This window comes from Coregonus clupeaformis, unplaced genomic scaffold, assembly GCF_020615455.1.
Source record: "Coregonus clupeaformis isolate EN_2021a unplaced genomic scaffold, ASM2061545v1 scaf0268, whole genome shotgun sequence".
Classification (NCBI taxonomy): Eukaryota; Metazoa; Chordata; class Actinopteri; order Salmoniformes; family Salmonidae; genus Coregonus; species Coregonus clupeaformis.
The window spans coordinates 391235-414343 of NW_025533723.1; the positions used below are offsets into that span (position 1 = coordinate 391235).

Sequence of the window (23109 nt, forward strand, 5' to 3'; positions counted from 1 at the left end):
CTGCCTTACCTGCCTTACCTGCCTTACATACCTTACCTGCCTTACCTGCCTTACCTGCCTTACCTGCTTTACCTGCCTTACCTGCCTTACCTGCCTTACATACCTTACCTGCCTTACCTGCCTTACCTGCCTTACCTGCCCTAACTGCCTTACCTGCCTTACCTGCCTTACCTGCCTTACCTGCCTTACCTGCCCTACCTGCCCTACCTGCCTTACCTGCCTTACCTGCCTTACCTGCCTTACCTGCTTTACCTGCCTTACCTGCCTTACCTGCCCTACCTGCCTTACCTGCCTTACCTGCTTTACCTGCCTTACCTGCCTTACCTCCCCTACCTGCCTTACCTGCCTTACCTGCCTTACCTGCCTTACCTGCCTTACCTGCCTTACCTGCCTTACCTGCCTTACCTGCCTTACTTGCCTTGCCTGCCTTACCTGGTCGTTCTCAACCCCATTAGGAGAAGACTATGAGCAAGCTAAACGTAGCTCAAAACAAATTCTTAATTCCTTTTTTTAATGTTCTTGTTTCTAAAACATCTTTATTTATTGTTACATTTATCGTTACATTTGTATATGTTTGATATTACATGGATGTCAATGTGTCTGTCGGTAAACATACCAGTAATGACAGAGTCTACCATTAGATTGGTTTATTCTACCCCAGCCACCGTTGAGTCCTGGTCACCTTAATCCTCATCCATGCAGCAGTCCACCAACAGTGAGTTTAGTGAAGGTGTGGATGCCTGTATTGCACATACACCAGAGGCGAGTTCAGCAGGAACGTTCACATAGAAATATGTTCTGTAGAACAAACATGTCGGTTCTGTTCGTGGCATTTCTATCTGCAACGTTCGACAACTGAACGTGGCCCGGTTATGAAACTGAAGAACATTTTTTCTTAGAATTGTATATGATTCCTCAGATGCAGAACAGAAGCAGCCTTGGTGTGAACTGTCTATAATGTAATAATACACAACGTTATGTCAAAATAAACACAAACAAAAACCTTTCTCACCTCTGGCTGTTGTAAGTCATGCACCAAAGATCATTAGATAGATCAGACATTATGAGATCAGAGAGGCTGTATGATGCAGGATGGAACACCCCCTGTACAAGTCAAGTGCCGGGTAGATCAGAGAAGCTGTATGATTCAGGATGGAACACCCCCTGTACAAGTCAAGTGCCGGGTAGATCAGAGAAGCTGTATGATGCAGGATGGAACACCCCCTGTACAAGTCAAGTGTCATGAAGTCAGTTTTTCTTCTCTGCATCACCGACCATCGACTCAAAACGCTCTTCTCTTGCTGTTGTTGAAGAAACGTATCAAATACTTTTAGTCCTTTAGGGGGGTTATTTTTCTTCTTGTAACATGTCATTATACTTCATAACTTTACATAATAAATAGGGTCTGACATTGGTCCTCAGAAAGGGGACACAGGGCATGGGGAGTAGAGGTCCAGGGGAGTAGAGGTCCAGGGGAGTAGAGGTCCAGGGGAGTAGAGGGGCCAGGGGAGTAGAGGGGCCAGGGGAGTAGAGGGTCCAGGGGAGTAGAGGGCCAGGGGGCCAGGGGAGTAGAGGCCAGGGGGCCAGGGGAGTAGAGGGCCAGGGGAGTAGAGGTCCAGGGGAGTAGAGGTCCAAGGGAGTAGAGGGCCAGGGGAGTAGAGGGCCAGGGGAGTAGAGGTCCAGGGGAGTAGAGGTCCAGGGGAGTAGAGGGGCCAGGGGAGTAGAGGGGCCAGGGGAGTAGAGGGCCAGGGGAGTAGAGGGGCCAGGGGAGTAGAGGGGCCAGGGGAGTAGAGGGCCAGGGGAGTAGAGGGGCCAGGGGAGTAGAGGGCCAGGGGAGTAGAGGGCCAGGGGAGTAGGGGGCCAGGGGAGTAGAGGTCCAGGGGAGTAGAGGGCCAGGGGAGTAGAGGGCCAGGGGAGTAGAGGGCCAGGGGAGTAGAGGTCCAGGGGAGTAGAGGGCCAGGGGAGTAGAGGGCCAGGGGAGTAGAGGGGCCAGGGGAGTAGAGGGCCAGGGGAGTAGAGGGCCAGGGGAGTAGAGGGCCAGGGGAGTAGAGGTCCAGGGGAGTAGAGGGGCCAGGGGAGTAGAGGGGCCAGGGGAGTAGAGGGGCCAGGGGAGTAGAGGGTCCAGGGGAGTAGAGGGCCAGGGGGCCAGGGGAGTAGAGGGCCGGCGGAGTAGAGGGGCCAGGGGAGTAGGGGGCCAGGGGAGTAGAGGGCCAGGGGAGTAGAGGGCCAGGAGAGTAGAGGGGCCAGGGGAGTAGAGGGGCCAGGGGAGTAGGGGGCCAGGGGAGTAGAGGGGCCAGGGGAGTAGGGGGCCAGGGGAGTAGAGGGGCCAGGGGAGTAGAGGGCCAGGAGAGTAGAGGGCCAGGGGAGTAGAGGGCCAGGGGGAGTAGAGGGCCAGGGGGCCAGGGGAGTAGAGGGCCAGGAGAGTAGAGGGGCCAGGGGAGTAGAGGGGCCAGGGGAGTAGGGGGCCAGGGGAGTAGAGGGGCCAGGGGAGTAGGGGGCCAGGGGAGTAGAGGGGCCTGGGGAGTAGAGGTCCAGGGGAGTAGGGGGCCAGGGAAGTAGGGGGCCAGGGGAGTAGAGGGGCCAGGGGAGTAGGGGGCCAGGGGAGTAGAGGGCCAGGGGAGTAGAGGGCCAGGAGAGTAGAGGGGCCAGGGGAGTAGAGGGGCCAGGGGAGTAGGGGGCCAGGGGAGTAGAGGACCAGGGGGCCAGGGGAGTAGAGGGCCAGGGGAGTAGAGGGTCCAGGGGAGTAGAGGGGCCAGGGGAGTAGAGGGCCAGGGGAGTAGAGGGGCCAGGGGAGTAGAGGGCATGGAGAGTAGAGGGCCAGGGGAGTAGAGGGCCAGGGGAGTAGAGGGGCCAGGGGAGTAGAGGGGCCAGGGGAGTAGAGGGCCAGGGGAGTAGAGGGGCCAGGGGAGTAGGGGGCCAGGGGAGTAGAGGGCCAGTGGAGTAGAGGGCCAGGGGAGTAGGGGGCCAGGGGAGTAGAGGGGCCAGGGGAGTAGGGGGCCAGGGGAGTAGAGGGGCCAGGGGAGTAGAGGGCCAGGGGAGTAGAGGGGCCAGGGGAGTAGAGGGCCAGGGGAGTAGAGGGGCCAGGGGAGTAGGGGGCCAGGGGAGTAGAGGGGCCAGGGGGCCAGGAGAGTAGAGGGGCCAGGGGGAGTAGAGGGGCCAGGGGGAGTAGGGGGCCAGGGGGCCAGGGGAGTAGAGGGGCCAGGGGAGTAGAGGGCCAGGGGAGTAGAGGGGCCAGGGGAGTAGGGGGGCCAGGGGAGTAGAGGGCCAGGGGAGTAGAGGGGCCAGGGGAGTAGGGGGCCAGGGAAGTAGAGGGCCAGGGGAGTAGAGGGCCAGGGGAGTAGAGGTCCAGGAGAGTAGAGGGCCAGGGGAGTAGGGGGCCAGGGGAGTAGAGGGCCAGGGGAGTAGAGGGCCAGGGGAGTAGAGGGCCAGTGGAGTAGAGGGGCCAGGGGAGTAGAGGGGCCAGGGGAGTAGAGGGGCCAGGGGAGTAGGGGGCCAGGGGAGTAGAGGGCCAGGGGAGTAGAGGGGCCAGGGGAGTAGGGGGCCAGGGGAGTAGAGGGCCAGGGGAGTAGAGGGGCCAGGGGAGTAGAGGGCCAGGGGAGTAGAGGGGCCAGGGGAGTAGAGGGGCCAGGGGAGTAGAGGGGCCAGGGGAGTAGAGGGGCCAGGGGAGTAGAGGGGCCAGGGGAGTAGGGGGGCCAGGGGAGTAGAGGGCCAGGGGAGTAGAGGGGCCAGGGGAGTAGGGGGCCAGGAGAGTAGAGGGCCAGGGGAGTAGAGGGGCCAGGGGAGTAGAGGGCCAGGGGGCCAGGAGAGTAGAGGTCCAGGGGAGTAGAGGGCCAGGGGAGTAGAGGGGCCAGGGGAGTAGAGGGCCAGGGGGCCAGGAGAGTAGAGGGCCAGGGGAGTAGAGGGCCAGGGGAGTAGAGGGGCCAGGGGGAGTAGAGGGCCAGGGGAGTAGAGGGGCCAGGGGAGTAGAGGGCCAGGGGATTAGAGGGCCAGGGGAGTAGAGGGGCCAGGGGAGTAGAGGGCCAGGGGGCCAGGAGAGTAGAGGGCCAGGGGAGTAGAGGGCCAGGGGGCCAGGAGAGTAGAGGTCCAGGGGAGTAGAGGTCCAGGGGAGTAGAGGTCCAGGGGAGTAGGGGGCCAGGGGGCCAGGGAAGTAGAGGGCCAGGGGAGTAGAGGGCCAGGGGGCCAGGAGAGTAGAGGTCCAGGGGAGTAGAGGTCCAGGGGAGTAGAGGTCCAGGGGAGTAGAGGGGCCAGGGGAGTAGAGGGGCCAGGGGAGTAGAGGGTCCAGGGGAGTAGAGGGCCAGGGGGCCAGGGGAGTAGAGGGCCAGGGGAGTAGAGGGGCCAGGGGAGTAGAGGGCCAGGGGAGTAGAGGGCCAGGGGAGTAGAGGGCCAGGGGAGTAGAGGGGCCAGGGGAGTAGAGGTCCAGGGGAGTAGGGGGCCAGGAGAGTAGAGGTCCAGGGGAGTAGAGGGGCCAGGGGAGTAGAGGTCCAGGGGAGTAGAGGGCCAGGGGAGTAGAGGGCCAGGGGAGTAGAGGGCCAGGGGGCCAGGGGAGTAGAGGGCCAGGGGAGTAGAGGGCCAGGGGAGTAGAGGGCCAGGGGGCCAGGGGAGTAGAGGGCCAGGGGAGTAGAGGGCCAGGGGAGTAGAGGGCCAGGGGAGTAGAGGGCCAGGGGAGTAGAGGGGCCAGGGGAGTAGAGGTCCAGGGGAGTAGGGGGCCAGGAGAGTAGAGGTCCAGGGGAGTAGAGGGGCCAGGGGAGTAGAGGGCCAGGGGAGTAGAGGGGCCAGGGGAGTAGAGGGCCAGGGGAGTAGAGGTCCAGGGGAGTAGAGGGCCAGGGGAGTAGAGGTCCAGGGGAGTAGAGGGGCCAGGGGAGTAGAGGTCCAGGGGAGTAGAGGGCCAGGGGAGTAGAGGGCCAGGGGAGTAGAGGTCCAGGGGAGTAGAGGGCCAGGGGAGTAGAGGGGCCAGGGGAGTAGAGGGCCAGGGGAGTAGAGGGGCCAGGGGTGTAGAGGGGCCAGGGGAGTAGAGGGGCCAGGGGGAGTAGAGGGCCAGGGGGCCAGGGGAGTAGGGGGCCAGGGGAGTAGAGGGCCAGGGGAGTAGAGGGGCCAGGGGAGTAGAGGGCCAGGGGAGTAGAGGGCCAGGGGAGTAGAGGGGCCAGGGGAGTAGAGGGGCCAGGGGAGTAGAGGGCCAGGGGAGTAGAGGGCCAGGGGAGTAGAGGGCCAGGGGAGTAGAGGGCCAGGGGGCCAGGGGAGTAGAGGGCCAGGGGGCCAGGGGAGTAGAGGGGCCAGGAGAGTAGAGGGGCCAGGGGAGTAGAGGGCCAGGGGAGTAGAGGGCCAGGGGGCCAGGGGAGTAGAGGGGCCAGGAGAGTAGAGGGGCCAGGGGAGTAGAGGGCCAGGGGAGTAGAGGGCCAGGGGAGTAGAGGGCAGTGTGGGGGTATTCTCAGTCCTCAGAGGTGACATCGATGTCCTCTGAGCTGCCCTGCTTGGTGGCAAGCCTCCATCTGTTGATGTGGTGGTTTCCTTTCTTCTTCTGATGACAGTCAGGCCCCTCCTCCTCCAGCTTCTGTCTCTTGTACTTAGTCCTCCTGTTCTGGAACCACACCTTCACCTGGGGAGGAAGACAGGGACATTAGAGACATCTATCTATGATATGGAACCACACCTTCACCTGGGGAGGAAGACAGGGACATTACAGACATCTATCTATGATATGGAACCACACCTTCAACTGGGGAGGAAGACAGGGACATTAGAGTCATCTATTTGATTTTATTGGAGGGCTCTCTAGGCTCCTTTATGCTGGGAAGTTAAGTGCCTTGCTCAAGGGCACATCGACAGATTTTTCCACCTAGTCAGCTCGGAGATTAGAACCTTTCGGTTACTGGCACAACGCTCTTAACCACTAAGCTACCTGCCGCCCCCAATGAACCACTCTTTATGCTGGGAAGATCTCACACTCCTCTCGTCCTCTCTCCTCTCTCCTTGTCTCCTTCTCAAAACCCATTGGAGGAGAAGGTCAGAGGCGGAGGGACCTCTGTCTTTCCACCCTGGATGCTCTGTTTCACTTTTGTTTCTCATGAAATGTAACCCCCCAAAAAAATATGCATTTAGTGCATTAAACTTAAAAACAACCATATCATGAACGTTACAAGGAAAACCTTCACAAATAGCCACTATTTGCATAAACAGCACTCGTAAAGAAAAGACAGCCTCTGTGCACAAAGCTGGATGAACAGCTTTCCTACACTCAACACCAATACTGTTGGCTGCATATTATAATTTGCATATCAACACCAAGTTGATCCAGTCAACTGATTTAATGATGTTTGGTAAATGATGTAATTCTGAAGTATTAGTTGTCATTATAAGCAACTGTCAAGCCTGCCAAGGAGGGGGCACGGGACTCCTATTGTAATGAATCAGGGTCCTAGTGATGCTGATGCAGATTCGTTTCACCATGATGTCCTATGGAAGTTAGGTTGCTGGCAGTTAGACCGTACCTCACCATTATCGAAGACAAGTCACAAAGATTTTTTTATCCCGCGATTGTTTGCATTCAACAACCATAGCCTATTTAATTCCAACAACGACATTTAATAGAGGCCTTCCCTATTCGTCTTGTAGTTTTATAGTAGGTATATAGATTATCTTAATAATAAATCCTATCTTGAAAGACTAGCGAGAATAATGCAGGAGTGGACGGTGAAAGAGTTTGTATCAAAATGTAGAGTTATTCATTTGAATTTTACTTGTGTGTGTGTCGTTATTTCACTGTAGGCGACGTTATGTTGACACGTTATGCTCTAGCTAAAGAATATCGTATGTTTTGTTCATCATCAGAACGCATTGTAAATGGAACTCACGCTTGGTAAGTCTTATGACCTTTTTAACTGATTATTAAATGATTCACTGAGCTTGACGATACATTACTACATTAGTCTAGTGTTTTTTATAGTAGGCCTATCACTAAGAGTAATTTTAGAATAAAAATGTGTCGTTATTTGTCCTATGTGAACGAACTATAGTCCTATCTATACCTGCAGGAAAGAGCGAATGTTTTCCAGAAGGCCTAATAATGGATACGCCTAATGTTCATAATAGCCTAATAATAATGTTAAACGTGAATAATAATAATAATTGTATATTCATAATAATAATTATAATAATTATAATTATAATTAGATTTTAATAGCAATCATATTTAAAATAATGTGAATGGAGCCGGTTTAAAATATGTATTTCACGAAGCTAATATAACGGAATAGGGATCCCCTTCATCGAACTTATAAAGAATACGCTGCAATTGTTTTCTTTATTTATAACAACTAAATAAGAATAATTTGCTGATTTATCTGTGTGTTATTACGTCTTAATACAAATTACATAAGACTTTATTTAAATGTTCTTGAAGATATTTTATTTCGATGAAGAAGCAGACTTCCCGACCCTCAATTTATCAACCCAGATTGCGGAATCCGTTTGGGCTGGAATTTATTACAATTAATTGATATATATTCCTGAACCGTGTTCAATACAATTCAATATTGGATACCGATGTCACCTGTGTTTCAGACAGACTGAGACCGTTGGCCAGCTGTTTCCTCTCCGCTCCTACTACGTAATGATTCTTCTCGAAAGCCCGCTCAAGCCGCAGGAGCTGAGACGGGGAGAAGGCGGTGCGGATGCGCTTGGGTTTCCGGGCGAACGGGCCGTGAAGGAGCAGGCTATCTTGGGAAACATCATTTCCTGGGGGGCAGAGAGAGAGGGAGAGAGAGGGAGAGAGAGAGAGAGAGAGGGAAATCACAGTGGGGTTTAGATTGAAGCAATGAACACACTGAGCAACATGAGGCGCGTTTTGATGTGCAGTAAGGTGGAAAAGAACAGCAGTTTATAAACTCTTGGTGTAGTTTGAGGTATAGTCCATTCAGCGTTTTAATGTCTAGACACCGTCTACATCAATGCAGGCCTCAATTTAAACAGTAGGCCTAGATTTTATATCGCAACAACATAGGATATATATATATATATGAGACACTATTTAATTAATCAACAACATTATTCGCCTTCTTTAAATTGAGAATAATATGAAACCTGTGTTCAAATATTGAGAATACTTGATCGTATGAGTCCAAGTAGCCTAGTTGTATAGCAGACCTATTAAATGGAGTCACACTGGAGCATTAGGGAGAGTTAGCCTACATATATCCCCCCCTGGGCGGCAGGTAGCTTAGCGGTTAAGAGCGTTGTGCCAGTAACCGTAGGGTCGCTGGTTCTAATCCCCGAGCCGACTAGGTGAAAAATCTGTCGATGTGCCCTTGAGCAAGGCACTTAACCCTAATTGCTCCTGTAAGTCGCTCTGGATAAGAGCGTCTGCTAAATGACTAAAAATGTAAATGTAGGATATTACTTTCATTATAATAATTAAGTGAATATAACCCCTCGCAAGATATTACATTAATCGACTGTCGTGCATATAGGCCCCTATGTGTATTTAAAAGTGATTGAGACAAAAACATTTACAAGTGATGTGAGACATATCATTTGGCAGTAAAAGTTGTCATAAAAATCCTGCCAGATTCTGAAACAAATTTGGGGAGAACATTTGGGAATAAAATCTTTGTGCACGATGTGCCCACTCACTCAGATAGTGGTTTCGCGTGGTTCGGGATAAATCCACAGTGGGATTGACCGCGTGACAAAGACAATATTTCCTTTACAGATTGTCTGTGGCCCGGTGTGTGGGGAAACCAGCCATGGTGCCGTGGGAAAATAGACTGGTTCGCTATGCGCTCCGTTAACCTGGACTTTAGATCTAGAATAAAACGAACAGATTCCTACATATTTTATCATCTGTATCATTGGCTTCGCATATATGTTACAACAGGTGTCATAACATGTCAGTTTACTATGCTATATTTATTTGTACCTTTATTAAAGCAGTGAGTGTCACTGAGACCAAGGTCACTTTCACACAATTGACAAAATACAATTGAATACAAATATACACAATTACAAACACACTAAAGGAAAACAATCAGCAAAGAGGTCCTCAGTTATCAATTGGAGGCACCAGAACAGGCAGTTATAGGGAACACGGGATGAATAGAAACTCAAATCTGATTTACCTACTAACTCTGTAGAGACCGAAGGAATTTGTGCACTGATATGAAAATTATAATGCAGATGGATATCTTAGCATGGAATAACATGGGCTATCTTATCAAAATTGAAGACTTTTGGTTAGCATTTCTGGCTGGTTTGGTGAATTTTGGTTATTATTTCTTGTTTGGTGAATTTTTGGTGTACATTCTCCTCAACGTAATGTTGTTGTTTTTTTTGTTTTGTTTTTTTATCGACATGTCTACACCTCATATAGTAGCGCATCTGCTGCTCTGCGTTGAGATGTTTTGTTGCAAAACTGATTGACGTTTTCCCTTTACCAAAGTGTAGCCAAGGTGGGACATTTAAATGTTTTAGATAAGTACACTCTATCTCATATCCACTATAGATAGGTATTTTCAGTGGTGGAAAAAGTACCCAATTGTCATACTTGAGTAAAAAGTAAAGATACCTTAATAGAAATGGACTCCAGTAAAAAGTGAAAGTTACCCAGTAAAATACTACTTGAGTAAAAGTCTAAAAGTATTTGGTTTAAATATACTTAAGTATCTAAAGTAAATGTAATTGCTAAAATATGCTTAAGTATGAAAAGTAAAGTGTAAATAATTTAAAATTCCTTATATTAAGCAAACCAGATGGCACCATTTTCTTGTTTTGTTTTAATTTACGGATAGCCAGGGGCACACTCCAACACTCAGACATCATTTACAAACGAAGCATGTGTTCAGTGAGTCCGCCAGATCACGGGCAATAGGATGACCAGAGATGCTCTCTTGATAAGTGCTTGAATTTGACCATTTTCCTGTCCTGCTAAGCATTCATAATGTAAAGAGTACTTTTGAGTGTCAGGTAAAATGTATGGAGAAAAAAATAACATTATTTTCTTTAGGAATGTAGTGAAGTAAAAGTAAAAGTAGTCAAAAATATAAATAGTAAAGTTCAGATACCAACAAAAAAAAAACTACTTCAGTACTACTTTAAAGTATTTTTTCTTAGTACTTTACACCACTGATCATATTTGATGTTCACCTGTGGTTGAAAATCCAAGTTAACTATAAAGCCCATCCCTCGTTGTCTGATCACCACAATAATATTGTAATAAAAACAAATATTAACTGATAATGTTTAACATAGATGAAAATGAATGATTAACCCCATCTTTATTGTAACCAAATTGTTGTCAATCATTAATCTGTGAAATTGACATTTCTGACTGCATGCAGTGTAGGTCATGTGGTTTACTCCTTATTGTCAAAAGTACAAGCAACCCAGAGGCATTATTTTTCTTAATTAACCATAACTTGGGCTGCTTGACATTGGCTATAATTATTGATCATTATTGGGATTGAGAAATTATTCAATTTCATTTTAAACACACACACACACACACACACACACACCATCAATCAATCATTTTACCTTGAAATCTGTGTCCGAAGAACCTGTTTCGTAAAACCCATGGGTAGAAGTTGAGAGGGTCTCGGTGTTGCGTACCAAAGAAGTGTGCAGGGTGCTGTAGGTGGCCACCCCCTAGCTGGTGGGGGTTCATGGTCAGCCCGGGGTGGTTGACCGACTCAGGGAACACCAACTCCGGGTTCTGATAGAGAGACCTGCCGGTAGGACCCTGGTACCCGTTCATGAAAGCGTCAGTTGGATTGGAATAAGTCAGAGCTGTCGGTCGGATGGGATCTTCCGTGGTTAGAGGGTTTTCTTTGGCCACCAAGGATTCTATCGTAAAACAGCGCTTACCCGTCGACGAAAACATCTTCCTCACTTCAGGTATAGAAATCCAGAAAAAAAAGAAAAAAAAAGAATATATCTTGTAACTTCCTCTTTAAGCCAGTCACAATGGTACCCCTCAAAAAGTCATAGTGAGCACCAACGGTTAACCTACGGTGGACCGATGTTCTGAGCAGGAACCTCGAGCACCTTTGAGTTAGTGATGTGACGCCTGGTCCATGGAGCTCCGTGCGTGGCAGGAGAACATGTGCGTCAACGTTCTGGAACTTGGAGGACTGGGACTCAAGAGCGGCAGTGCTAAAGCTAAATTGCGCTGATTGGACGAGTACACCTGCCAACGAGTTCTCACAACTACCTGGCGCCTGGATTGGGTAGAGCAGGATTGGAGTTGGAGATGACGTACAGCAACTCCAAAAGCAACAATAGGTTCATGTGAAAATAATGGTACAGTGACCATAGTCGATTTTTCCTCGGGTGACATTTTGCTCATTCTACAAAGACAACACCAGCAAAAACATTCAGGTTGAATATCCCTGACCACATTTGTTGCCCTGAATATAGTCATCAAATTGATGCGTAAAATGAAAATCAGTGTTTACAAGGTTGACAATGACAGTTCTTTCTCTATTAAAGCGAAGCCTATAATATCAATAATATGCTCATGGTAAATACTTCAAAGCCTCCCTGTCATAAGTGACTTTAGTGAAGCCACCCCGATGTTTCTATGTTTCCTCCTGTCTCCTCAGACGAAAGCACCTTCCCTGCGCCCCGCGCCAAAGACCGCTTGTGGTTTCTGAAGAGAGCTCTGTCAAAATGACGTTTTCATGAGGTTGTTATTACTTCTAATTACTATGGTTGTATGTTTATGTGATATTAGATAGCCTCTCAGTTTGATATATAGGAAATAAGCTTTTAAAATCAAAGTCCAGCCCATTGGTTAAGTTAACACTCATTTGGATATCACAACACCGTGATAATGAAGCGTAATGATTGACAAAAAGGCTTCATCAGCAGAAATGGGAAATCTCATCCTTATAGCGATGATATTTACTGACTTAGGACTATATTATAAATAGTCTTTGCAATATGGCACCTCTTTTATATCGCCCTAATTCATTTAATAACATGACCTAATAGCCTACTAATGTGAATTCTAACCTCGATCAGAAAGATAACAGTAGTTGGTGATTTAGGCCTAAAAGTGATCATATAGGAATATTATATTTTTGAGATTGAGTTTTTGATTTTCATAGTTAATAGACGTAGCCCTATAGCTGATTATTATAATTTATAATTATAATTATGGAAAAACACAGTGTTATTGTGAAACCTCATTGTCAAAAACGAATAGGCTAATAAGACAATAATGAAAAAAAAAATAGTTTTAGAAATATATTTGCGCACATTTTATTGTCATTGTTGCTTGGCATGTGCATCTCGTGTACCTTATAAAACTGGCGTTTACTTCTTTCGAATAATTATGATATACCTTCAGAATAGTACCTTTTTTTAAGGGCTATAATTTAATATGATTTCAGATGGCGAGTTATTGTGGATGCCAGGACACAGATAGAGTAAAATAGGCCTTAAATGTACTTTTGATTTTGTCGAAAGAGATTCAAGCCTCGGTGAACTCAGACTCGTTTGCTCTCAGTCACGGCGGTGCGTTGCAGTGTGGGTTTCGGCTTCTCTAAACCTGTATCGCCTCTCCGCTGATAATATATTAACTCCATCTATGTTGTTTCAACGGAGACATTTCCACCCATGAGGTCGGAGGAAACCTGTGATCCATCTCTACTGCAGTAGTCCCAAGACTAGACTAGCTGTAGTCACAAGTCCTGGATGTCCGTCTATTACTATAGCTGTTGAGCCCTGCACTACACAGACGGACAATTTCCTGGCATTCTGGTGATGAATAATTTAATCATTTGCCAAATATTACAGAATATAAATATGAAGTTCGCGGGCAGTTTTTAGTGTAGGCTATTCCTCCAAGGACCTATGTAGCCTATGGCTTTTATTAGGCGTTCATGGTGTTGCACTCTATTAACTTTGGAAAGTTAATAATTCTCCCCTTAATATGCTCTAATGCTCAGAGTGGAGCGTTAGAAAATCATTACCGATGGAACGATGCGGTAGAACAACATGTTGATTGGCTGTTTAGAGGCTAAAGGCTCTTAAACATGGGGCATTGGGTTTAAACACAGCCATTGGATTTACATGGGTCTTATTTCGGGCAGATATTAGTCCTTTATACAGTGCAATGGTAAATTAATTACAAAAAACAACATGCATATGGCCTACCTATCTTTAAAATGAATCGAAAAAGTCAACACATTTGATTTGATTTAATAATTATTATGAAGCAGAAATAGAAAGCCAATTAACCCTCAAGCTACCGAGTGGGGTCAACATTCTTCAAATGTTTCATGACTTTGTTAATCAACTTGTTCTTAACAAATCTAAATTATTGTTTTAGTGCTTCTCTATCAACGTGGACTTTAAGTCATTTGGGGTCATTTTGACCCCAGCCAGAAACACCTAATTCGGCCTATGCTAATTTGATAGATAGGACCTTTATTTGAATCTAGGTTTCTCTGGAGACATAATAGCAAGTTATCCATACCACCAGAGGGTGGCGGGGGGACCTATATCAGTGACCAGATAGACAGATCACCCGCAAAGATGGAGCAACTTCTCTACTTGCCTATGTCTATTACTGGTTATAACTGTCTATGACAGTGTACACAATCAAAATGATCTTAGATGTATGCTTAGTTGCAGTCAAAACAGCTGATAAAAGTCTGTCAGTGGTATGAATGCTTGGTAGAACTTTAATACAGAAACCAGATACCCTCTGAATAGACGCATAGCGCTGAAGTGGTGTGTATCCCCCAAAAAAAAAAAAAATTATTCTATTGAAAATGTTATATAAATACCAGAATTCCTATAATATCTTCCAATATTCTTTATGTGAAACTTGTTATGATATTTTGGGTGCCATACCATTTGGTTTAAAGTAACGTCAAGGATTTTGGGCATGCTTTTTGAAGCATTGCCCCTACCATACCATTGTTTCACTAGCAGCGATGCTAATGCTAGCTGTGGGGTAAGTAAATTAATAAAAACTAAGCCATATTTTTGGTCAATGTCTATCAAGATCACTTTTTGAAGTTAATTGAATAACTGTTTGTCAATAAAATTAAGTCTATTTCAAATGTTGGTGTACTGCACCTTTAAATGGTAGCTGTTTTTACCACATCAATTTACCAACAAAATTAATATTTTCTTCAAAGTTCTGAAAATTAAATTATACTATAATCAAATAATGGTCAATTAACTTTTTTTGTACGAATGTGGATTGTACTTTGGAAAAAAGCTGCACATTATATAAAGGAAAAATGTAGATTTATGTTTTACAGATTATGCCAGTTAACTGTAAATTCACCTCTCTATTTAGTTCACCAGAAATCATTAGGTTATATTTTAATCAGAACGACTATGCAGATTGTATGTCGTCAACTCTGGTCAAAACTATATTTTATATTATATCTATATTAAACTAATATTTCATATATCGACATTACGTTGTTCTTGAGTCTAGAATTGAAGAGATAATTGCTTTCACTCTGTTTTGTAGGCCTTCAATAGGTTTTATATAAAGCAGTCAACAGGCATAGCCTAATTGGCCTAGCGGGAAACTAAAGCATACGGTGAAACGTGAGAATAAACACACACACACACAGACACACACACACACACACACACACACACACACACACACACACACACACACACACACAAACACACAAATGCTACGTGCAAGGGCATGCCTCAATGCGGTTCTTATTCCTGTAGGCCTAGACGTCATTACGATAACTGGCTCAGCCAAAGAAAGACACATATTACAGACATTATGATACCTATAATCTATACTTTTATCTTTATTTAAAAAATCCTAATTTTTTTATATAAACAAGAGATTGAAACAAAGCATACACGTAGAACTTGAGATGGCTTTGTGGTCAGTTTAATTGAGGCTAAAGTTAAACGATTAAAAAAGCTGTGTTGTGTTTATTGACCTGGAGAAGCTTAGTAGATAGACGGCAGAACATTTACATCATTGAGCAGACGCTCTTATCCAGAGCGACTTACAGTTAGTGAGTGCATACATTATTATTACTTTTTTTTTTACATACACCCCCCCGTGGGAATCGAACCCACAACCCTGGCGTTGCAAACGCCATGCTCTACCAACTGAGCTATATCCCCTGCCGGCAATTCCCTCCCCTACCCTGGACGACGCTGGGCCAATTGTGCGCCGCCCCATGGGGTCTCCCGGTCGCGGCCGGCAACAACAGAGCCTGGATTCGAACCAGGATCTCTAGTGGCACAGCTAGCACTATGATGCAGTGCCTTAGACCACTGAATAGCATTAGAGAAACAAGCTCCACACATTAACATGGGAAAACATAACGGAGTCCCATCTACATGCATAGCCTCCTGGAATCGGCTCTATACTATGCAAGTAGCCCATGTAAATATATAATAACCTGCTTTTGACATGTGAAACGTGATAATGTGTTCTTTTAATTGACCTGCCTGGCAAAATAAAGAAAAAAAGGAAAATAAATAAATAAAGGTAGAGTATGCTAATGGGACAAATACTTCAGCCTAAGGGCGGCAGGTAGCTTAGTGGTTAAGAGCGTTGTGCCAGTAACCGAAAGGTTGCTGGTTCTAATCCCCAAGCCGACTAGGTGAAAAATCTGTCGATGTGCCCTTGAGCAAGGCACTTAACCCTAATTGCTCCTGTAAGTCGCTTTGGATAAGAGCGTCTGCTAAATTACCAATTTAATTTTTACTTCCATGACTTTAGTTGTATCCCTCAAGCTTGATATTTATTTTTATTTGATTTTGATTGCTGCATTTGAAGTTTCCTGTTGTTAACCTAGCACTCCGATTGCAAGGGTGAATGACACTTGCTGTTATAGTATTGATTGCCCTCTTGTGGGGGTTATAAAGATCAGTGGGCCATACTCTAGCAGACAGGGTTTCCCAAACTTGGTCCCGTGGCCCCCTGGGAGCACGTTTTAGATTTTGCCCTAGCACTACACAGCTGATTCAAATAATTACATTTACATTTTTGTCATTTAGCAGACGCTCTTATCCAGAGCGACTTACAGGAGCAATTAGGGTTAAGTGCCTTGCTCAAGGGCACAGACAGATTTTTCACCTAGTCGGCTCCGGGGATTACAACCAGCGACCTTTCGGTTACTGGCACAACACTCTTAACCACTAAGCTACCTGCCGCCCTAATTAAAGCTTGATGATGAGTTGGTTATTTGAATCAGCTGTGTAGTGCTAGGGCAAAAACCAAAATGTGCACCCAGGGGGCCCCGGGACCGAGTTTGGGAAACCCTTCTCTGTGGTAGGTCCACTCTCCTCCACATGATGGAAGGGAAACATGTGCACCCAGGGGGCCCCGGGACCGAGTTTGGGAAACCCTTCTCTGTGGTAGGTCCACTCTCCTCCACATGATGGAAGGGAAACATGTGCACCCAGGAGGCCCCAGGACCGAGTTTGGGAAACCCTTCTCTGTGGTAGGTCCACTCTCCTCCACATGATGGAAGGAAAACGGACCCTCTGGGCTGTGAAGGCATTTCACGACATATACTCTGCTGCCATCATGTGGATCTCACTGGAACTGATCACCTCTGAGGAGGGTCTTCACATCAATAACGTTCATCAGCACCATAGAATGCAGAACATAAATATTTTGACTTATGAATGTTAGATATTGTAGGACAATGTGATAGTATTTTGTAGACAATGACATGAGGAAACAGGCTAGTAAGTAGGCTATTGTTTAGGAAACTGTGAGGAAAGATTCATGTTTAAAGACCGCAGTGCCATCAAAAATGTGATTTTCCTGTATTTTATATATATTTCCACACTATGAGGTTGGAATAATACTGTTAAATTAGGAATATGATGATAATGCCCTTTTAGTGTAAGCGCTATTTGAAAAGACCACCTGGAATTTCAGCCTGTTTCGGCAGGATGGAGTTTTGGCCTTCCATGGTGACATCACCATGCTGTAAATTAGCCAATAGACCAATACCACAGAGAGTTCCAAACCTCTGCCAATAAAAGCTACTTTTCAGTTTTCCCCCTCCCGACTCAGACCACTCCCAGACAGTCCCAGCAAAATTCTTTGCTGGAGAAATTGCCCTTGGCTAAGAAGCTATTTGTGTTTCTTTTTGACCATTTGAATTGAATTGAAAACAATTACAGTAAAAGGTACTTACTTGCTACCCAGAAATGGTTTGATATTGTGATGAAAATGGCTCCATTGGACCTTTAACATGTGAAAATGGACGTCGCAAGGTGACGCCCTTCCTATCGTCCTTCATGCGTTCTGTGGAGAAATCACTGATCTGATTAAGGGTTGATTGGTGAAAGCAAAAAGAACTCATTCCAAAGCCATTGCCTTTACCCATCCAATCACATCCAAACAGAAGTGATTCATTAATGAAAGGGAATAAAGGAGGATTCATTTTCACACCTCTAAAATCATTGCTTTCAAATCCTTTCAATTTGCCAAAAACATTGGCTTATTTTTCTTAATTTTTTTTACCTTTATTTTACCAGGTTATTCTCATTGAGATTAAAACTCTATTTTGCATGGTCCTGTGTAGGCCTATGTACAGTTGAAGTCGGAAGTTTACATACACCTTAGCCAAATACATTTAAACTCAGTTTTTCACAATTCCTGACATTTAAACCTAGTAAAAATTCCCTGTCTTAGGTCAGTTAGGATCACCACTTTATTTTAAGAATTTGAAATGTCAGAATAATAGTAGAGAGAATGATTTATTTAAGCTTTTATTTATTTCATCACATTCCCAGTGGGTCAGAAGTTTATATACACTCAATTAGTATTTGGTAGCATTTCCTTTAAATTGTTTAACTTGGGTCAAACGTGTCGGGTAGCCTTCCACATGCTTCCCACAATAAGTTGGATGAATTTTGGCCCATTCCTCCTGACAGAGCTGGTGTAACTGAGTCAGGTTTGTAGGCCTCCTTGCTCGCACACGCTTTTTCAGTTCTGCCTACAAATGTTGTATAGGATTGAGGTCAGGGCTTTGTGATGGCCACGCCAACACCTTGACTTTGTTGTCCTTAAGCCATTTTGCCACAACTTTGGAAGTATGCTTGGGGTCATTGTCCATTTGGAAGACCCATTTGCGACCAAGCTTTAACTTCCTGACTGATGTCTTGAGATGTTGCTTCAATATATCCACATAATTTTCCTTCCTTATGATGCCATCTATTTTGTGAAGTGCACCAGTCCCTCCTGTAGCAAAGCACCCCCACAGCATGATGTAGTCTGGCTTTTTTATGGCGGTTTTGGAGCAGTAGCTTCTTCCTTGCTGAGCGGCCTTTCAGGTTATGTCGATATAGGACTCGTTTTACTTTGGATATAGATACTTTTGTACCTGTTTCCTCCAGCATCTTCACAAGGTCCTTTGCTGTTGTTCTGGGATTGATTTGCACTTCAAAACCAAAGTACGTTCATCTCTAGGAGACAGAACGCGTCTCCTTCCTGAGCGGTATGACGGCTGCGTGGTCCCATGGTGTTTATACTTGCGTACTATTGTTTGTACAGATGAACGTGGTACCTTCAGGCGTTTGGAAATTGCTCCCAAGGATGAACCAGACTTGTGGAGGTCTCAAAAAAAAAATCTGAGGTCTTGGCTAATTTCTTTTGATTTTCCCATGATGTCAAGCAAAGAGGCACTGAGTTTGAAGGTAGGTATTGAAATACATCCACAGGTACACCTCCAATTGACTCAAATGATGTCAATTAGTCTATCAGAAGCTTCTAAAGCCATGACCTCATTTTCTGGATTTTCCAAACTGTTTAAAGGCACAGTCGACTTAGTGTATGTAAACTTCTGACCCACTGGAATTGTGATACAGTGAATTATAAGTGAAATAATCTGTCTGTAAACAATTGTTGGGAAAATTACTGGTGTCATGCACAAAGTAGATGTCCTAACCGACTTGCCAAAACTATTGTTTGTTAACAAGACATTTGTGGAGTGGTTGAAAAACAAGTTTTAATGACTCCAACCTAAGTGTATGTAAACTTCCGACTTCAACTGCATTAGACAAAACATTACAACAAATTGGGTTAGGCCTACAAAGAACATTTGTTTGAAAATGTCCTTAAAATAATGTTTGGGCATAAAAGTGTATTTGTTGGAGAAGCACCCATTCATGGCCTGAGTAGGCTTTTATTTTAATGTGAATCTCAATGATCATAATGTCAAATTCACCTTTAATTTTTAAATTAGCTTTAATATTCGTCTTAGTGCAGTATCAGTCCAAATGTTCATATTTTGGCAAATGAATAACCCCACAATTAACATAATTACAAAACGTTAATTAAAACGAACACTAATTCCCCCAACATCTGTTAAGGCCTCTTAAGCCTAGTTCACCTGTAGGATATGCACATGCCTACAAAAATAGAACTAAATCATCGATAGTTTGTCACTTGACATCTTCCATTTGCACCCCTCGCACTAATACATTTTAATGGAAGTTGTGAATCGCAGCAAACATAGAACTCTCCGGTGAAAGAGCAGCCAAGCATTCGGTAGCCATGGCGAGAGGACGCGACCAGAGCCCGTGATCCCAGGCGGTGTGTGACCCGCTCACACCTCCACTCATTAGTAAACTAATTGACCGGTTTGTTTTTCGCATAGGCTCGGTGTGGTCAGATAATCTATTCTGCTTAAATACCTGGACATTTTCACCCCCGTGATAACGGAACCGGAGAAGTAACACTGTCCTGTGTTTGTGCCACCTGCATGAGAAACAAGACGTTTACACCGCCACCTGTAAGGTCCCAGCTCCGTCACCACACCACCACCTCCCCCGGACAAACAAACATCTCCCCGATCCAGGTGGGGCCTGAATACAGCAGGGTAATGGATATGCTTCAAGTTTGTACTTATCTATTTAGAGATTTTCTTTGTATTTTGGTCCATTAATATGAGTATGTTCAGAAAGTTAAAATAAAAATTCAAAAAAGTTGATGAAAACGTGGCCTATATTTAGGTTTATATTGAAGTTTTTCATACTAAATACACTCTTACAAAAAAGGGTTATTTGGGGTTCTATATGGAACCGTTTGCTTCTTTGGATGAGATTAAAGAACCCTTTACTAAAAATGGTTCTATATAGAGTACCTTCAGAAAGTACTCACTCCCCTTGACTCTTTCCACATTTTGTTGAATCATGTTTTTCAACATTTTTAGAAATTAATAAAAAATTAAAAGCTGAAATGTCTTGAGTCAGTAAGTATTTAACCACTTTGTTATGGCAAGCCTAAATAATTTCAGGAGTAAAAATTGGATTAACAAGTCACATAATAAGTTGCATGGACTCACTGTGTCTGCAATAATAGTGTTTAACATGATTTTTGAATGACTACCTCATCTCTGTACCCCACACAAACAATTATCTGTAAGGTCCCTCAGTTGAACGGGGAATTTCAAACACAGATTCAACCACACAGACCAGGGAGGTTTTCCAATGCCTCGCAAAGAAGGGCACCTATTGGTAGATGGGTAAAAATGCAAAAAGTAGACATTGAATATCCCTTTGAGCATGATGAAGTTATTAATTACACTTTGGATGGTGTATCAATACACCCAGTCACTACAAAGATACAGGCGTCCTTCCTAACTCCGTTTTCGGAGAGGAAGGAAACCACTCAGGGATTTCACCATCAGGCCAATGGTGACTTTAAAACCCCCTAAGGTCGATGTCCTCGCGAAAAATTAATTAGCATAATACACAAATCCCCATACAAATCTGTCAGTTTACATTTCTTTTTTTTTTGCATTGTATGCGTCTCAATCCACCACAGCCGCCTATGTAACACTTCCACATCTGCAGTGAATGGTGAGCTACAGTGTTTGTTTAGAAAATGAGACACCCCCATAAGCATTCTTCTCTCAGAATCGTCTGAAAAGTTTGATCCCTCTATGGAAAGAGATTCTCATCATCGTCTTTGATCACTAATACCAACCGTTTGTGTAGAGGTAAGATCACTGATACCAACCGTTTGTGTAGAGGTAAGATCACTGATACCAACCGTTTGTGTAGAGGTAAGATCACTGATACCAACCGTTTGTGTAGAGGTAAGATCACTGATACCAACCGTTTGTGTAGAGGTAAGATCACTGATACCAACCGTTTGTGTAGAGGTAAGATCACTGATACCAACCGTTTGTGTAGAGGTAAGATCACTGATACCAACCGTTTGTGTAGAGGTAAGATCACTAATACCAACCGTTTGTGTAGAGGTAAGATCACTGATACCAACCGTTTGTGTAGAGGTAAGATCACTGATACCAACCGGTTTGTGTAGAGGTAAGATCACTGATACCAACCGTTTGTGTAGAGGTAAGATCACTGATACCAACCGTTTGTGTAGAGGTAAGATCACTAATACCAACCGTTTGTGTAGAGGTAAGATCACTGATACCAACCGTTTGTGTAGAGGTAAGATCACTGATACCAACCGTTTGTGTAGAGGTAAGATCACTGATACCAACCGTTTGTGTAGAGGTAAGATCACTGATACCAACCGTTTGTGTAGAGGTAAGATCACTGATACCAACCGTTTGTGTAGAGGTAAGATCACTGATACCAACCGTTTGTGTAGAGGTAAGATCACTGATACCAACCGTTTGTGTAGAGGTAAGATCACTGATACCAACCGCTTGTGTAGAGGTAAGATCACTGATACCAACCGTTTGTGTAGAGGTAAGATCACTGATACCAACCGTTTGTGTAGAGGTAAGATCACTGATACCAACCGTTTGTGTAGAGGTAAGATCACTGATACCAACCGTTTGTGTAGAGGTAAGATCACTGATACCAACCGTTTGTGTAGAGGTAAGATCACTGATACCAACCATTTGTGTAGAGGTAAGATCACTGATACCAACCGTTTGTGTAGAGGTAAGATCACTGATACCAACCGTTTGTGTAGAGGTAAGATCACTAATACCAACCGTTTGTGTAGAGGTAAGATCACTGATACCAACCGCTTTGTGTAGAGGTAAGATCACTGATACCAACCGTTTGTGTAGAGGTAAGATCACTGATACCAACCGTTTGTGTAGAGGTAAGATCACTAATACCAACCGTTTGTGTAGAGGTAAGATCACTGATACCAACCGTTGTGTAGAGGTAAGATCACTGATACCAACCGTTTGTGTAGAGGTAAGATCACTGATACCAACCGTTTGTGTAGAGGTAAGATCACTGATACCAACCGTTTGTGTAGAGGTAAGATCACTGATACCAACCGTTTGTGTAGAGGTAAGATCACTGATACCAACCGTTTGTGTAGAGGTAAGACTCTCACGAACACCATGGTGTTCTCAGTTTAGTTTTTCTTCCAGTTTTTTTCTATGACCCACACAAGCGCCTGGGGACTCATCTGAAGTCGATACAGCCAACTTCTGTCTGTAGTGTCTGAACAGTTTGGGCCGAACACTAATACCAACCGTTTGTGTAGAGGTGAGACTCTCACGAACACGTACAGTGGGGAAAAAAAGTATTTAGTCAGCCACCAATTGTGCAAGTTCTCCCACTTAAAAAGATGAGAGAGGCCTGTAATTTTCATCATAGGTACACTTCAAATATGACAGACAAATTGAGAAAAGAAAATCCAGAAAATCACATTGTAGGATTTTTTATTAATTTATTTGCAAATTATGGTGGAAAATAAGTATTTGGTCACCTACAAACAAGCAAGATTTCTGGCTCTCACAGTCCTGTAACTTCTTCTTTAAGAGGCTCCTCTGTCCTCCACTCGTTACCTGTATTAATGGCACCTGTTTGAACTTGTTATCAGTATAAAAGACAACTGTCCACAACCTCAAACAGTCACACTCCAAACTCCACTATGACCAAGACCAAAGAGCTGTCAAAGGACACCAGAAACAAAATTGTAGACCTGCACCAGGCTGGGAAGACTGAATCTGCAATAGGCAATCAGCTTGGTTTGAAGAAATCAACTGTGGGAGCAATTATTAGGAAATGGAAGACCTACAAGACCACTGATAATCTCCCTCGATCTGGGGCTCCACGCAAGATCTCACCCCGTGGGGTCAAAATGATCACAAGAACGGTGAGCAAAAATCCCAGAACCACACGGGGGGACCTAGTGAATGA

At 45.1% G+C, this 23109-nt stretch overlaps 1 protein-coding gene across 1 annotated transcript; it reads right to left on the reverse strand.

The window, feature by feature from the left end:
- Window positions 1-5360: 5360 nt before the first annotated feature.
- Window positions 5361-11110, reverse strand: emx1 (empty spiracles homeobox 1). The gene is made up of 3 exons (XM_041854128.2): window positions 10525-11110; window positions 7547-7731; window positions 5361-5593 (listed from the first exon to the last, which is right to left on the reverse strand). Exons 1-3 carry the CDS (start codon window positions 10868-10870, stop codon window positions 5426-5428), a joined length of 699 nt encoding a protein of 232 aa, XP_041710062.2. The 5' UTR covers window positions 10871-11110; the 3' UTR covers window positions 5361-5425.
- Window positions 11111-23109: the final 11999 nt, after the last annotated feature.